Raw genomic sequence first — 17860 nt, forward strand, 5'->3', positions numbered from 1 at the left:
AATGTACGACCTTCACATCTTCCATACGGACTCCTCCATACCACTCCTGGCAACACCTCCACTGTACGACTTGCTTGGTACACCCTCTTGTACCGTACGGATCCCGCGTTGCAACATGCAGATGGTAGTTTTCTCCAGTCAGGTTGTACGGCTACCGCACGGCTAGGTCGTAACATTACAGTGGTATCAGAGCAATCCCCTTCGGACCAATATTGCATTCGGGTTGAGATCGTCCACAAGTCGAGTTCGCCCACAAGTCGAGTTCGCCTTCGGAACATTACAAGAAAAACTTACATTCTTTTATAGAATTGTATGAGTAGCCTTTAGGGTATTGAAAGGTTGTCAACTAAAGGAGAAGTTGAGCCAAGGGTGTATAAAATAAAATTTGAATACGAAATAGTCTAGTGGAGGGTTGACGCTAAAGGAAGAGTTGAATATTTCTATGTCGCCGAGAGTGTGAGAGATACATTGTAATGTGTTTAGCAAAATTCTCTAACAAATATTGTCCATGCATTAAGTTTGCATCATAATAAAACCAAGGCAAACCCTGGTGGAGAAAAGAAAAATTTGCATAATTTTACAAGTGATGGATCATGGGATTTTGTACGACATTGTAAGACCCGTGAAACAATCTAGATGACAAATAGGTAAGATGATAAAGAAGTTTGGCTATACAATATTTTAGAACCAGCTTGCGAGGTTTAGTGATTGATTGGTACATAGAAATTGACCAAGCATCTCAAAATGCATGGAGAGATTAAAGGCCACGAAGAAAAATTTAAGTGGCTTTGTGATGATAGTGAAATAAAAGTAGAAATTTACAATTTGAAACAAGGTAAACATAAAGACGTACGAGCTAATAATTATAGACTCAAAGAATCATTATTAAAATTTGAAATAGAATTGGTTAACATTCTAAAAAACTTGTGGTTTCGTGAAGGTCTACTTCCATAATTGAAAAAAAAGATGAAGGTAGTACCACTCATGTCCTATTCTGAAGCATACAATTAGATAATTGGCTTAGAAGTTAAAGATAAAATATCCTTGTGTAGTAAAAGAAAAATATAGAAAGGTTTTCTAACAACAATAGTGATAATGTATGGGGAATGGTACAAGCACTTTGGGAAGACATCTCCAAATGATGAAAGAATTGGAATTGGAGAAAGAAACCAATGAATTATGGAGGTAGAGATACTAGTAGTCAAAATACCATTGTCATATTTTTGTACAGCACAGTTATCACCCAACAGTTATCACCCAACATCCAGCTGCATTTGTCAGGATCATTTTACGAACTTTGGACACGCTAATGAATACACATTTAGATTACAGATAGTTGAACCAATAATAATTAATTTTTAATGGGACTTCAGATGTAGATGGTTTTGGTTCATTCAAATGAAAATAAGGCACAATATATTGTAGATCACTTGACATTAAATTATCTTAATTAAACATGGTCAAAGTTGAACTGTACATTACTTATTGTCACATGTTTCATGTCATTGATTTTTTTCTTGATAAATTGCCTTACAGGATGAATTTTTGGGGGTATTCAACTATAAACTATTTTTCTCCAATGATCCGATATGCTGCCTCAGGTGTAAGGAATTGTGGACATGATGCAATTAAAGAGTTCAAAACACTTGTAAGAGAAGCACACAAGCATGGGATTGAGGTGGGCAATTGTACATAACATCCTTGTTTCTTAGCATGCTCTCTTCTCATTAACCTTAGTCTTTCATTCATTACCTTTGATAGGTGTTCATGGATGTGGTATTCAACCATACTGCAGAAGGAAACGATATGGGTCCAACATTATCTTTTAGAGGCCTGGATAATAGTGTGTATTACATGCTTGCACCTAGGGTGAGTTAATGTTTTTTTGTCACATTATAAAAAAACAAAACTATATATTGAGCCTCAAATGGTTTATGTTGAATTAAGAGTTTCAAGCACGTGTGTATCTTTAGTACCATATTGATTTTTGGTTCTAGTTTTTTTTTCATTTATTATTGTTTTGTTTAAGTCATTTGGCTACATATTTCAGGGCAAGAAATGGGCTTTGATGTTTATTCATTTTGTAACTTGCCACAATGAAAATTGGTGTGCAGGGCGAGTTCTATAATTATTCTGGCTGTGGCAACACATTCAATTGCAATCATCCAATAGTTCGCCGCTTTATAGTGGATTGCCTCAGGTGCCCAAGAACTGATGACCCTTGGGTACGCTTTTGCATATTAGTTAGAGAGCTAGCATGAAAACCAGTCACAAAATCATGGAACGTATTCATCTGCTGCAGCTATGCATCTTGCTCACATGTGTTTATCTCCATCTATAGGCTTTTGAACTACAATTTAAATATCATCTGCTGAATTAGTGACTTCTTATTTGTTTTCTTGAGCTGACACTTCTATATCCCTATTTTGCTATGGAAAATTCAGAACACGGACTGGACAATTTAGAAGAAAGGAAAGGGCTTTCTAGAGAGAATAAGTTTGTTAAATGTTAAAATTTGTTTTGTTTTTCTCTTTTTGTTTGAAAATTGAACTTCTTCCTTATATCTAAGTCATTTGAGTATTGACTTCTTAGATATAATATGTTGTATTCTTTATCAAAATAAATTTGTTTAGGCCATGGATTTATGGGATTGAGGACTCAATGATAGATTATTGAGATATTTAAATGTTTTCACTTTTCTCGTCTTTCATCTTGCATCTCTCCATTCTACATTCTTTGTTGTATAAGTTTTTACATTTTATATGATACAAATGTTTTTATTTCCATTGTGATTATGTTGAATAATATATGTTGCTTTGTTGTTTCTGTCGATTATTTTATGTTAGTCAGATGTGACAGTGCAGATAAGATATGTAGGTTTTTTAGGCTTTAGCATGGCATGAATGCAAATTTGCTTTCAAATAAAGAAAGAGACAATAGGACTAAAGCATTTAAAATGAAGTGTATCACTTTTCTGAAGTTGTATATTGTATGTATACAACATCACAGCCATTCAAAAGGAGTGGATACTATCAGAAGAGTTAATCAAAGCTGGAAGGATAATGTTGAGTATCAAGAGATATCCCTTCTTTCTAATCAAGTATGATAGATTAGGGTTTAGAATGAAGTGTAATGTCCCTTTCTGGATCTGCAGGGACAATCACTATGATCTAATTTTCTTACTATGTTAACAATGTATGAATTGATGCAGATAGTGGAAGTCAATGAAATATTAATGCGATTGTAAAATACATTTGATGCAAAATGACAATATCTTAAATTTGCAGTATCTGATATAGAATTGTGAAGTTGATCATAACAACTGCAATGTCTGATATACAGCTTTGGTACATAGAATGACAACTATCTCTTACCATGTGAAATGATAAAAAGATTGTGCAGACAATCATTATATATGCTTGCTGTTTCCAGTAATGGCCCTTAATATATACAAAGTCTGAAAGTGATATTGCTATAGCAATATGGGTTCGGTCTCTGATCTGTAACTATGTCCTTGCAACAACGACGATGGCTGTGTCTGAAACTCTCTCTCTCTCTCTCTCTATATATATATATATATATATATATATATATATATATATGCACTGTGTAGATGCCATCTCTGAATAAAGCTTTATGAACTTGTACTAGAGATGCCGTAAGGTAATGCTATCTAAGCAGAGAGAATCCATATAGAATAAAAATATAATATTAAATACTTGATGATGACTCATGGAGTGAGTTTGAACTCTTTATATCTTGCAATATCGAACAGATTGCACCTCATGATTATTGAAGAGATGTATCTCTTCCAAATCATAAACAAATTGGTTTGTTATACAAAGGGTATCTCTTCATATCATTGATTAGTACATTATACCACTTGACTTAACTTAGTCAAATAAAGATATCCAAGCCATTGACTTGGTCGATTAAGACATTCAGGTTATTGACTTAATCTATTTTAATAATTTCTATAGCTGATCAACTAAGAAAGAAAAATCAAATATGGATGTAGATATGAAATATATCTGAGATATGCATGTGAAGAATGGTAATCAATACCAAGCAGTGGTATTCCTTGTTATCACAAGGAAACTGTCTTATTTATAAGACATCACAGTTTCCTGGTAATTATCATAACCACAAATAAAAGATGTAAATTGGAATATGATTGTACAATGATGGTGGAATATAGAAATGTATGGCTGGCATGAAACTTGTGGAATAAATGGAATATGAAAGAAAATTTATGACTTATATGCAACCATGAATGTTGATTGCGTGATGATGGGCGAGTGTAGCATACTGTAATGCCCTGCGCGAAGATCCTTGGAACACAGAGAAAATATGCACTGAATAAATTTTTTCTCCCTCTAAAGATAAGTTACTTAACGACAACATAAAGTAACCAAGTGCAAGAATGAAACATCTAATCGAGTTATTAAAATAGGGAACATGGCTAAACTCACATGTTCACTTACACAAGCGGAAGCTTTACAAACACTTCCAAAGATTTTCAGGCACTAAACCATAACTTACAAACCAAAGATCACACGAGCCATTGAGAATACCCAAAGGAGATGTTCTTTTCAAGCTTAGAGTAAAAGTTCCTAGCATGGTTAAACATACAAGTCCATATCCAACTAACCATAACATAATTAAGAATTATAAGTATAGACCCTCAAATGGTCATGTACAAGGCGAGGGCTCAAGGTTACACGCACACATTTACTGGCCACCATGCTGAAAGACAAATGCTGAACCCTGACATTGGCTAAGTTTGAAATCTTGAAGCCTAAAAATCCGACTAAGTCTGAAATTCTGAATACTTGAAATTTTCTAGAATCTTTATCTTAACTCGTAGAGGGTTGGAACCTATCTCAAATGAATCATTGCATCTATAAAATATATCCAACTTATTCTTAAATGATATATTTTATACACCCTATAATTGATTTGTTCTGTTCCGAGAAGACGCAAGACAAAAAAGGGTATCCAAAAGTATAAGTTACATCTTCTTGAAGTGTGTGGAACACTCACTGTTTCCCATGTGACAAAACAACCTCAATTCTCGCGCGAGACAGGATTGTATTCTTCATGAACCAGGCGAGACACCCAACTAGGCTCGCGAGACTTTATTCCGCCATACGGGCATACACACACTTGCGCGAGACTTAGCTCTTCCGTGTGAGTACATAAATAAATCTACAGAAAGAAAAGAATGCAAGAAGGAACGCGTGAAAACATGATATTTCCCCATCGAGGTGTACTGGATCCACATAAATCATGGAATGATCACCCGAGAGCATAAAAATAAATCTAAGAACTTAAATGAAGATAAGGATACACATCTCAATATATACATCCATTAGATCAATGTCATTAATATTCAAAGGTGCATAAACAACGTTGCAGAAAATGAAATCTACAAACAAGAGATACAACCGAATAACAACAACCATGCTCTTTTCCTCCCTACCATAATGGCATCATGAGAGCCCAAGGATCCTAATCTTATCCTCAAGCATGAATCTCAATTTGTCAACAAGGTCGTTGGAGTTGTCTCCTGAGTTTTCTTACCAATAACCATCAATAAACATCACATGAACAAATACATCTAACATCCTAATCTACCAATCGCATCACCAATCCATAGTAGTGGTAAGAACATTAAAAAATCAATAAGATCTAACATCATGGTAAGGGAATGCAATAAGTAAACATACTAAGCATCATCTAAAACATGATACCCATGCATCCTAAAGTAAAATATAAATTACAAGGAAACATACTCCAGATACACCGAAGTACCAAGTGAGCATCTAGCACTGGCCTAAAAAAACTAGTCCATCTCTGTATACCAGTCCCCGACAGTGGTATAGGTAGCTACGCCTCCCAACCACGTAGTATTTGTAGGCCTACTCCCGCTGTGCTGATGGAGATAATGACCTGACCAAAATCATTTAAGACAATCACCTATGGCTAACACACACACACACCAATCAAGTATAATACCAACATTTATATGCTCATGAAGACAGTGCAACACATCAAGTCACTGGTCAAACCGACTATAGGATAACTATGTAGGGATCTAGTGGAGTGTAAGTCGCTTGGCTTGGAAAGCCCAAGTTGTATATGATGCGAAACTCAACTCCCCTTGGGAGGCCATCACACCTGGTGCGAAACTCGTCTCCCTCGGGAGGCCATTGCATCGTGCCCTCGCAATAGCTTCCCTAGAAGATTGCAGAGGTACAGACACCACACCCTGGCATTGATGCATCAGAGATGTATAGGTGTTCACTTATCTCATCATTAAGTTTTATTATCCCATTTATTAATTTTGGTTATCACTTGTTAAAACCTCTGCATGTTACCTTATCGGCCACTTTCGGGTCAGGTAACACGAGAGAAGCCACTCCACATGTCTACCCTACAAACTGATGCTCTTCACACGATGAATGCCAGTAGGCAATGCAAGTTCCCAACCCAACCCCCAAATGAACAATTCCTCAACCGGCCTATATTCAAGAGTTCAGGTCTCGCAAGATCTCTTCATACGTACATGCATGTGCTCGTGTGTGGGCACAACCAACTTCACGAATATAATCACAGAATACCAATGCAAGGGTTGGATAAAAGAAATGCAACAGTGATGCAATCATAACAAGCTCATTCAACTAGTCTATATGTGGGAGTATGGATTCGGCATGAATCCCAATAAGGTAACAAATCACCAAGCATCATGCACTCACTCAGTTAGCCTAATCCAAGAGTATGAATTCTATATGAATCCTGATGAGGATAAATTAAAACTATGGTCGGATTGGAAACCTAACATACATTCGTAATCCATGACCAAATCAAGTGCCAAGAAATACCCAAGAAAACTAGGTGGCACACAAAATGAGGCGAGGTAAAGATCACTAAAAATTAAACGTTGTCGAAAATCGACAAAATTAAAACCCATTATCCAAATAGTTTCCAACCTCTTGAATATCGAATAAAAAATGAGTTCCAAGCTCATAAGTAAAAACGACCGACATAATGGGACAAAGCTTCAAATTAAAATCCTAGAAAACAATCAAATGTTCGTACCCGCCAAACTAGGTAGAACTAGCATACCAAAACGAAGGGGAACTCTAGTTCTCAACCTCCAACCGATTTACTATAAAAAAAAAAGCTGAAACAGGTCAAAACTATTAAAACATAAAGGCCTTAGCTCATAGCCAAAAGGGTAGAAATGGGAACTGACGCCAGAAAATAACAAAGGTGCCAAAGTCGATCAAACGCTCGGCAAAGGAGGAGTTTCCTGCTCTGAATCCAACGAGCCTATTCTAACGGTGATTCCACGAGCATGACTCACGCAACAAACAAAACACTAAAAAGATCACAAGGGGTTTTGGAGGAATTGCTCCAAAAACCTTGAATTAAAATGTGAGAGGTGAGAATAGACTCACTTTTTTGCCAATATATGCACTTTTACAAAGTGACATATAAATGAGATTGTTTAAATTAAATAATCTCATTAGCTCCCTTAACCCAAATAAAATCAAGCAACTCCAATTAAATTGGAATTCAACTATGACAAATTAGCTGGTAAATAAAATAAATAAACAATTAAAGAAAATCCTTGTAACCCATTAAACCAACATTTAATTAATATTTTCCGTGGCAGCTATGGCTCTAGACACATGCATAATGAATCCGGATTTACCAATTACTGCAGGGTTAAAATAATAATAATAAAGATACATTGCCCATACAAGGATGATATTGGCTCAACATGAAAGGTCTGATCACTAAATCCACGTGCCACTGTTGGGGATGTAAGTCATGTGCAATAAACAAACACAATCAAGCATAGATGCACAATAATAATAGCCGAAGCAACATTTACGCGAAATTACGTAATTAAAGCATCTAATTTATTTCATTTAAATATCCCATTAAAGCATCTATTTAAGACATTTAATTAAGTTCATTTAAATAACCCATTTGCATAAATTATTGAAATGAACAAGGTAAATATTTGTAACACATAATTCCATGATTCTAATATGGATAGCTCATTTTCTAATTATTTAAGCGTTTAACAATGGAAGTAATTACAATTACCCAACAACATAAATGGGAAACATATAAGTCAACATGGTCAAACACATGAGTAAACACTCCTGTAGGAACCTAGTCAAGTGCAATAGGACAAATAACACACAATGCAATCATTGCACACATCTAAGGGGAATCACAAAACAACATCGTGATACCATATAAATTCAGGTTAGCACTGACAGAACCTCAGTGAAACCATCACATACATCTTAATCTCGAAAATTAGGTATAAGCATAATTATTCTTGTTGATCAAATAACATAATCTAGTCACCCCAAGGGTGTAGACCACTCATGGTCCCCAATCATGATCAATCACAAGGTAAGATCATCACGGTTGCGTCCATTAGGATGATTTACAAAAATCAAATGGGAGAGACACTACACCTACCAACATACAACTGGTTCTGTACCATGTAATGTCTCCAGTTTTTAATAAAATATTTTAATTAGGTTAATTGATTAAATAGTACTAAAAATTAAATAATATCACAAGGACTTATTTAATTAATAAAGGGCCCAAATAATAAAATAATAATTAAAGTTTGTTGGCTAGGGTTCTATTTGTAATCCTTTGGGAAGCTTCCCTGAAGCCCTTTGTAAGGCCAGTTTGTAGGTTGTTGTAGGATGTGATTTGGGATTATTTTTATTGTACCACAAATCCCTGTTGGAGTGCAATATTGTTTTCTATTTTGGAAGTGGAAGATCTTCTACTTGGCTAGTTCCGTTTCGGTGGGATTCAACCCTTACTCTATTAGGATTCTGTGTATTACTTTGCTTTGGACCTGGCACATCAAGAGTGCTATCTTTGTTGAGAATATATTTCTTTGTTTTGTGACAAATTGCATACATCTCTCTCTTTGGCTATCAAATCACAATTTGGCAAGTATCTTGTAAGTGTTTGGCATTGAGGTGAATCATATCTATTTGGGATTGTGGGCTTCACACTAACTCCCATTTGTAGCTTCGAAAAGTCTATCCCAAATTCCCAATACATATTTTCCCTCCGCACAATACGTTTTTTCCATTTTCAGCATTCTGTGACACAAAACCCCTTACTCACTCCCACCATACGACTTTTACAGTACCACCATATGATTGTTCACACCACCTGTATGACCAAGCCAACATCATTGTACGATTGGTAGTCTTTGAGGTCCCCTGGTATCGAGATTCCCTTTGGACCGAGATAGCCTTTTAGACCGAGATCCCCGTTAGACCAATATTACCTCTGTATCAAGATAGCCTTCAAGCCAAGATAGCGTTCGGGTTGAGATTTCCTTTGAGCCGAGATAGCCTTTGGGTTGAGATTGCCTTCGGACCAAGATAGCCTTCGACTCAAGGTTTCCTTCAGACCGAGATATCCTTCGGCCCACGATTGCCCTCAAACTGAGATCACCTTTGGGCCTAGATCACCTTTGGAGCTCAGATCACCTTCGGACAGAGATCACCTTTGGATTGAGACCCCCTTTGGACTGAGATAGCCTTCAGGCCAAGATCCCCTTCGTACCAAGATTACCTTCAGATAGAGATCACCTTTGAGACATTACAGTGTCATCAAAGCTAGTGATTCTACTAGCCTGTTGGAAGAATTGAAAATTTGGACTCGGATCACACTATGGCACCCAACAATGCCATATGGTTTTGAATTGATGGGAAGACACATTTGTTGGTTGAATATTCCAAGAATACTTTTGCATGCCAACTGTTGGATGGTCAAGTGCAAGATGACAAATACGAGGTGGTTGGCGACATCATTTACCACAAAGACAAAATTTATTTGGTACTCAAGTACAAGATGAAGGAAAGTATTCTAAACGAGATACTTGCACGAATATCGTCGAACCAACACCCAACGATAAACTAGATGGAAATATGGGTTCTCCGAGTGGCTCTCCAAATAAGTAGGCTTTACAGGTAGTTGGTTGAATATGCAAACTTGATCGAGGATTATTTGCAGAAGCAATCTTTATAGTTGGTTGAATATGGAGTTTACCATTTGGCCGGGCATGAGGCATACATGATTGCCACCACTTTGCGTGAGTGGCATCCTCATGGAAACTATAAGTTGTACCTAAGTTATGAGATCCCTAAAGAAATTTATGATCATGATGATATAAGACTTCGAATCTGATCATTGAGCTGTCTCAATGGGATCCTAATTACTCGAGGCAAGACCATGTTTATATTAGAGTGGTGCCGCGAAAGCTTAATGGATATTTATTTTTCTCACCTATATCCGAGTGTGTGTACATGATATGATGTGGCATGAAGACTTCAGTAGATATAGCTATCAATGTCCACGCTTGGTTTGGGATCTTGGAGCTGCAATGGGCAAACTGTTAGATGATGGATTGCTTGAGGGCAAGCAAATCTTTGGGCGACGAGGATTTGTAATGTCCCCAATTTCTAATAAAATAGAGTAATTAGGTTAATTAATTAAAACGTCTTAAAAATTAAATAATATCACAAAGACCTATTTAATTAATAAATGGCCCAAATAATAAAATAGTAATTAAAGCTTGTTGGTCGAGGTTTTATTTGTAATCCTTTGGGAAGCTTTCCAGGAGCCCTTTATAAGGCCAGTTTGTAGGTTGTTTTAGGATGTTATTTGGGATTATTTTTATTGTATAGTGAATTCCTGATGGAGTTCGGGATGGTTTGCCATTTTGGAAGTGGAAGATCTTATAGACTTGTAGGATGTAATTTGGGATTATTTTTAGGGACTTGTTGAAGCCAGAAATGGGAGTTAGTGTGATGACTCAAATTTTCTGCTCCTCAATTCCATAAATTGGGTGAATTTCCACTCACTATTTTGTTTCCAAGTCAAAATTTCCCTTGACATTTAAAGCTTGAGCGAATTTCCACCAAGGGAAACTGAAATTCGATATAAAAACCTACATGCAAAGAAAAATAGAAAATGAAAATGAAAATTGAGAAGTTAATTCCAACTGGAAATGCAAATTCTTGTCTAAATTCCTTGCTTGGGCCGATTTTCCACTCATTATTTCAAGAGGGCCCTATTTTTCTACCCTCAATTCCATGGCTAGATTGAATTTCCAACCATTTTCTTTTCGTAAGCCTATCAAATTTCTTCTTGCAAATTTCACAAGAAGATTGATTTTCCACTGTAAAAATCTTTAAAAAGGGAAACATTCCACCCATTTTTACATGACATGATCAATTCTGTACTTGAAATTCTATGTACTTGAAATTCCATTGTCTTACCAAATTTCCCCCCTCGAATTGCAAGAGAGTTTTTCTTCTCTCAAACTTTATTATGAGCAAGGCATCCACCTAAAATTCCTAGGCTTAGTCAATTTTCCTCCCTATTTTTTCATGAGCAAAATTCTGTCCTCCAAATCCATGACCTCCCTTCATTTGAACCCATAAAATCTCTCTGACCTTTCTTCATTTCCATCCAAACAAATCCATGACCCTTTCTCATTTCCACCCAACAAATAGGGGTTTGATTTCCACCCTAAGAGGTGGATGAAATTTAAAAATTGCAAAAGCAAAGTGATGAAACGTGATTCAGGAAAGTTAATTTTTTTTTTGTCATTTTAAAGGCAATGTTGGCCTTCTATTCCAAGAGGGTCAACTCTCCATTCAAGGGGTATAAATAAAGGTTCATGAACACCTGTCAAACACAATACAAATACAAATCAAAGTGCAAACTTGAGCAGTCAAGGACGAAATTTAGAATTGGAGGTGATTTGACTAAGCATTAAGGACGAAATTGGATTGATTGAAAGTCGAGTTGCATCTGGTTAAGGCCAATCAAGCATAATTGAAGTGAATTATAAGTACTCCTTGAAATAACCTGATTTTTAGCAGACAGTTGCAAATTTTAGCAGACTAAGGTGAAATGCAATATGAAAATTGTGAAACTTAAAGAATAAAGGGTGAAATTTAAATCAGAATAGAAAAAGAACAACTCAAAAGTTGGAGTAGACCCAAGGAGAGTACAGTCCTAAAATGACTCAGATCAAAATCTGTAATAATCTCTGCTGGATGTGGATTAAAATATTGACTTTGGGCTAACAAGGATTTCGTCAAACAGTTGTTATGTAAACAAGTCCTCAAGCAAAATTATTATTGTATCGTCATTAAACTTATTTTGCCGAAAATACTGCTATGAAATGGCTATGCCAACCAAAGATGCCATAACTTCCAGCAAGTCTGAACTAGAAATTGAACTCAGAATTTAATGGTCATGCATTATATTTATGACTGTAAACCTGTGATCTTTAAGCTACACGTTGAAGATTTAATGGCAGTTTTTACAGTATTAGTGAATATGCAAAATAAATAATGCGGAATGGGATTGAGATGGAGAGACTCGAAATACTGGTGGTTGCCGTTAAGAGAGCCTAAGTATGCAGTAACTCTCAGCACATAAAATAAATAAATAAATAAATAACATGTTTGGACTCAAAGGTTGAGACACTATCCTAACAAATGAGTCATCAACTTGGCATTACTTGCCTTCATAAGCCAACTCTCATTCATTCTTTGGGAATGATTTAATACTGCTATCCTGAAGTGAACAAATTTAGTCTTCTCAAAAGATTTATTATAAAAAATATTACGTCTAACCTGCATCTTGTACACCATTAACTTGAGAGTCAATATTACTCACTTTCTCATGAGTACAGGCAGATAAATCACAAGTCTAAAGAGATATAGTGTGGCTGTCCTTAATCTGAGATTTAGGACTGATTGTACAATTTCTTTCATTGCCTTTGAAGTCTATAATAGTATAGTGTTGATGTTAGTTTTGTACCACTACATAACATATAGCGATTGAATACTTGATATGGAATATCAAACACTCAATCCCTCTCTTGAAAAGTAAATACTCATGAGGACATGAGAAAAACTCCAATGTTCCTTACACCTGTGGATATTAACTCAGTTATATTAATGTGATTTGCTGGTTAATCATGTAGGCAGCCTTACGTTGTTCACTCAAGGATTGTCGGACTTTCGTGTGATGGTGATGAATCTAGCTTTGCAATGTATAATAGTGCCAAATGATGTTGATGGTGATGATGATGGAGGGTATGTGTGCCAATGGTATTTCTCCTTTTCTAACTTTCTAAGAATGAACTCCGACTACTCAGCTACTTGCTGCTCTACTCCTACTCCTATAAATGGAAAGATTAGCAAATGGAAGGGGATCGAATTTGATGAAAGCTTACTAGTGGCTCTACCTCCATAGATGCAATGATTGAAGGAAAAAAGACTAGATTACCATGCAGGGCTTCCTAATCAGCCACTAGGATGCTAGTGGCCTAGTTTATAGATCCCTATAAAACATCCACTAATATCACCATACAACTATCCATCTACTCTTACTCTTAACAACTTCTTGAAAATAAAATCTACTTTAACAACTTCAAGGGAATCTAACTTTAACTATTGGAAGTAGAAACCATGCAATAACACCAAGTGTTCTTAATCACCATGCAAGTCACAACAATGATAAAGAAACAATTTTGGTATCATCTTAGCAACAATTTTCGTTAACCTTGTCCTGCATTTTGTCACTACAAAGTGTAGGTAACAGCACAAAACTTTTTCAAGCTAGTTTCGCGTTTCTCTAAGCTTGAATTTGATATTCAATTGCTTAATGTTGATTGATTGATCCATTTTAATTCAAATATCAAATTGTTTTACTAAATACTGTCGTCAAGTCGTTTTTGTTTTGCTTTCTGTCAAGCTTTTGCTTGATTTTTGAAGCCTTCATAGTACATTCTTTTCTTGAGTTTGCGTTTGCTTGTTTTTGGTCCTTTGGATTTGCTCATGTCATGCTTTTCGTTTTTCCCTTTGATTCGGTCTAACCTAGGGGTCAATCGGAGTTGTCAGTCAAGAGACATGGTCATTTTAGTGCCTCAAAAGTGGACATTTTAGGTGCAACAACATGGATTAAAAAAAATGATATATTTTCATTTTGACATTCACTTTTTTAAAAATATAACATTTACTCACTTTTTGTTATGTTTTGAAGTTACTTTTCATTTAAATTTATAACTTAAAGTGACTATAGTGCGCTTTATGTTATAATTTTAAGTTGAGTTACTTTTTAATTTTTCACTTAAAGTGACTATAGAACTATATAGTTACTTTTTAAATTTTTGATTTTTAAATCAAATACTTATATAAATGTCACTTTAACTTAATGTTTAGGAATTATATTGATTAATATGATGCATAAATGTTATTTTTTATCCATATTGATGACATTTTTATAAAAATAAGTGAAATGCATAACTTAAAAGCCTTAAAGTGGACTTTTTATGTGCACATGCATGTAAAAAACTATGAAAAGTGGAAACTTTTCATGTTATTGCATATAAAAACTCACTTTGAGGACATTTTTCATGCCATACCATCAAAAGCTTGTAAAAGTGGACCTTTTTGATGCAATGACATGAAAAGCTGATTTTTTGTGCTTGTGCATCAAAAAAGTGTGTTTTTAAAACATGTAAGTGACTCCAAAAGGTCCGATTTTGGACTCTTACACATTTTAAAATACGCAATGAGCTTCAAAAAGTGAGATTATGCATGAAGACATTTTAAAACATGCAATGGACTCTAAAAGGTCCGATTTTACCTTCCAACATGTTTTAAAATATGTAATGAACATGAAAATGTCCTATTTTGTGAAGAAAATATGTTCTTGCTCCAAAAACCTCCGATTTTGATCATAACTAGAGATTTTCTCCATGGATTTGGATGAAATCACTTGCATTCAAGGTGCTTTGGAGTGGTGATCATTTTGCCCTCGTTAAAAATCAGTTTATTGAGCTCAAAAACGTGTTCAAATCTCCCAATCTAGGGCACGAGTTTGCATAAAACTTCATAAATCTTCAAAGTTGGATCATGTTTTTGCTTGGAATCAAATCGTTTTTACCTCATTAGCTAATTACATTGCATTGTGATCATCATTTTGGTGTTTAAACAACAAATCGACTTGATTGGAAAATCACGTTTTTTTCTTGGAAGAAGATGTTTTTGCAAAAACATCTTAAGGGATTGAAATCTTCGAAACATTGCAAAAAGGAGACAATCTAGGGCACGTTTTGGCGTCTTGCACAATAATCTCCTTATTTGCTGCTTTTCATCATTCGAATTTTGAAGATTGGAAAAGTTCTCACCATTTTTGAAGAAGATTTCAAACAAAGAGCATCTTTTCCTTCATTTTGGGCACTTATTCTTCATGTAAGTGGACCTCTTCTTTCTTGCATTTTAATTCATGCTTATCTTTGCTGATTTTATGCATGAAATCGTTGAATGGATGCCATTTGTAAAAATCTTTGCTTTAGAATGTGCATTTTTCCTTTAAATATGAATTTCTCCTTCATTTTGATATTTTTGGTTCTTCTCCAAGTTCCAAATTCGAATTTAACTTTGGAGTGCATTGCATCTCGGCATGTTTTGAGTTGTTTTCAAAGGTATGTTTTTTCTTTTGTTTTGGTTTTGTGTGCTTGTTTGTCGGTTTTTCTCCATTTGGAGAAGTTACAAGTTTTTTTCCCCAAAAACTTGTTTTTCTTTCATTACATGCAAAAGCGTTATCATTTTTCACATTCCATTTCCATATCATTACATCTTACATCTCATCCGACAAATGCGATTACATGTTTTTCACCTCATTCGCGATCCGCACATGCATGTAATTCCATTTTCCGTTTCCATTTTCTTCCATCTCATTTTTCGCTTCCATTCGCATGACACGATTGCACGAAATGCGTTATGTGTAATTGCATCCAAAAGGTCCGATTTTGATCAAAAGTCAAATTTTGAAAAGACAAAAAGATGTCATTTTTGCTTCCCGTGTACTTTGACTTCTCATTTTCTCCAAAAGTCACTATAAAATTCATTATCTCACCTCCATTTTTCATTTCCATCTCCTCATACGCATTGCTTACATGAGCAAATGCATACTTTTCCTTTTTTTGCATCTTTCCATGCTTTGCACCTCATCTTCCATTTGCACTTACATGTAAAAGCTCGTCCTCCATCTGCATTTGCATATCATCTCACTTTCCATTCCTCATTACATGTTGCATTTACATGTAATCATTTTTCGTGCAATGACATCTTGAAGATCCTAAGTCACGTTCGAAAATTAGCAATCTCCATTTGCACGCATTCCCATGTGCCAAGCACTTTATTTCAAAAAAAAGAAAAGAATTAAAAGTGTTGATGGAAAGTTGTTCTGAGTGTACATCTGGACATCATTAAGAAGTTTTTCAAAGTTTTAGAGACTCCAGTTGTGCTGATCTACAAAGGAGAATTCATGACAACTTGAGCAAGAAAAGCTGGATCACATCAAGTTTTCAAATGACAATGAACAATTCATCAAAGTTAGAGGTTACCAAGGTGAATGCAGCGGTACAAGGTACAAAAACTCCCAATCCTGTTATCATTTGGGATTGCATCACCAAGTACAAGGCCCTTTTAGGACAATCCCTAGGATTGTTTCCTTCTCTTTTGTCTTCTTTCTTTTTTCATATTTGTGGTTGGAGAGGTTGCATTGCATGAAGATGTGTGTAATGTGAGTTACATGTGTATGCAAAAGATGTAATGCGAGTTGCATGTAACCTTTTAGTTTTTGTAGTTACACTTGGTCAAAGTTGGTTGAGTTGCTCCCACTTTTTCTTCCACCTTTTTCTCAACTTTTTTGCCTTTATAAAAAAGTGTCCCCTCATTGTAAAATCATCATTATCATTTGTGCAAGAAAACTCTGGAGAAATTGTGCCAGCATAACTTTGTTTTTGTAAGCACTATTTTGAGAGAAAGTGAATACAAAGGAGCATTTGAGATTTAACTTTGATGAAGTGAGATTGTTATTTGTGTAAATTGTAAGCTTTGTCTATAATTCATCCAAGTTGTCTTTGATTCATATTGTCTTGTGTTATTGGTAATTGTTCGAGTGAATTAAATAGAAAAGAGTTAAAAAACAATTGAAGCCAGAGCTTTGACCAAGAGCAATTGTGAAAGTGTATAGCTAGAAGCTTTGTCTGTAGCTTATATTTTCTTCTTGATTCGCAAAATAGTAGTATTTTTACTTTTATGAGTCTTTGTGCCCTAATTGTAAAGTTTTTCCATATAGAAGTACGACCGGACTTAGAGCCAAACCGATACATTTTTAGTTGGCCTTTGAGTTACTGAAGATTTATCGGTATCACTGTTTCCAGCTCTTGATAGAAGTGTAGTTAGAGATTTACCTTGCCCATTATTTGTTCTACGAGTAAGTGGATCATTTCTTGAAAGTTAAGAAGAAAGGATATTAGTAACACCTTGTTTACGAGATCTCTCAACTTCTTGCTTACCTTGGGTTGATCCAAGGAACGGTGAGAAGGGGGAGCCTTCCCTTTAAAGTAGGAGAGACTTTGTCTCACATGTTGTGGCTGGTCATCCTATTTTGCGACTGAATTTTTACCCAAAATTGTTGGTTGCAAAATATACACCCAACAAACCCTTTACAAATGAGAGCAAATGGCCTTATATTGAGGCCAAAATTACAACCAACGGTAGAGATTAAGAGGCAAAATCAATGATCCATATTAGAGCCTAGAAACCCTAATTAGGGTTGCCACCCCATCGGCCAATGAGAAGACGCCAACTCATTAGTGGACCAATGAAAAAAAGGGAAAAGTGGCAACCAATGAGAAGGCACCAAAATGGTAGCCAATTAGAATTAGACACCTATCCTACCCAAGAAGGAGAAATTG

At 35.5% G+C, this 17860-nt stretch overlaps 1 protein-coding gene across 1 annotated transcript in view; it reads left to right on the forward strand.

Annotated features, from left to right (window-relative positions):
- ISA1 (isoamylase 1) overlaps positions 1-17860 on the forward strand; it is a 256180-nt gene that overhangs the window by 113455 nt on the left and 124865 nt on the right. Inside the window, exons 6-8 of the mRNA XM_089813482.1 lie at positions 1537-1678; positions 1762-1869; positions 2115-2200. Of these exons, the coding sequence (XP_089669608.1) occupies positions 1537-1678; positions 1762-1869; positions 2115-2200 (336 nt within the window). The remainder of the gene's footprint in view (positions 1-1536; positions 1679-1761; positions 1870-2114; positions 2201-17860) is intronic.

Source organism: Cupressus sempervirens, chromosome 2, assembly GCF_028749045.1.
Source record: "Cupressus sempervirens isolate cs-2001-9-10 chromosome 2, ASM2874904v1, whole genome shotgun sequence".
NCBI lineage: Eukaryota > Viridiplantae > Streptophyta > Pinopsida > Cupressales > Cupressaceae > Cupressus > Cupressus sempervirens.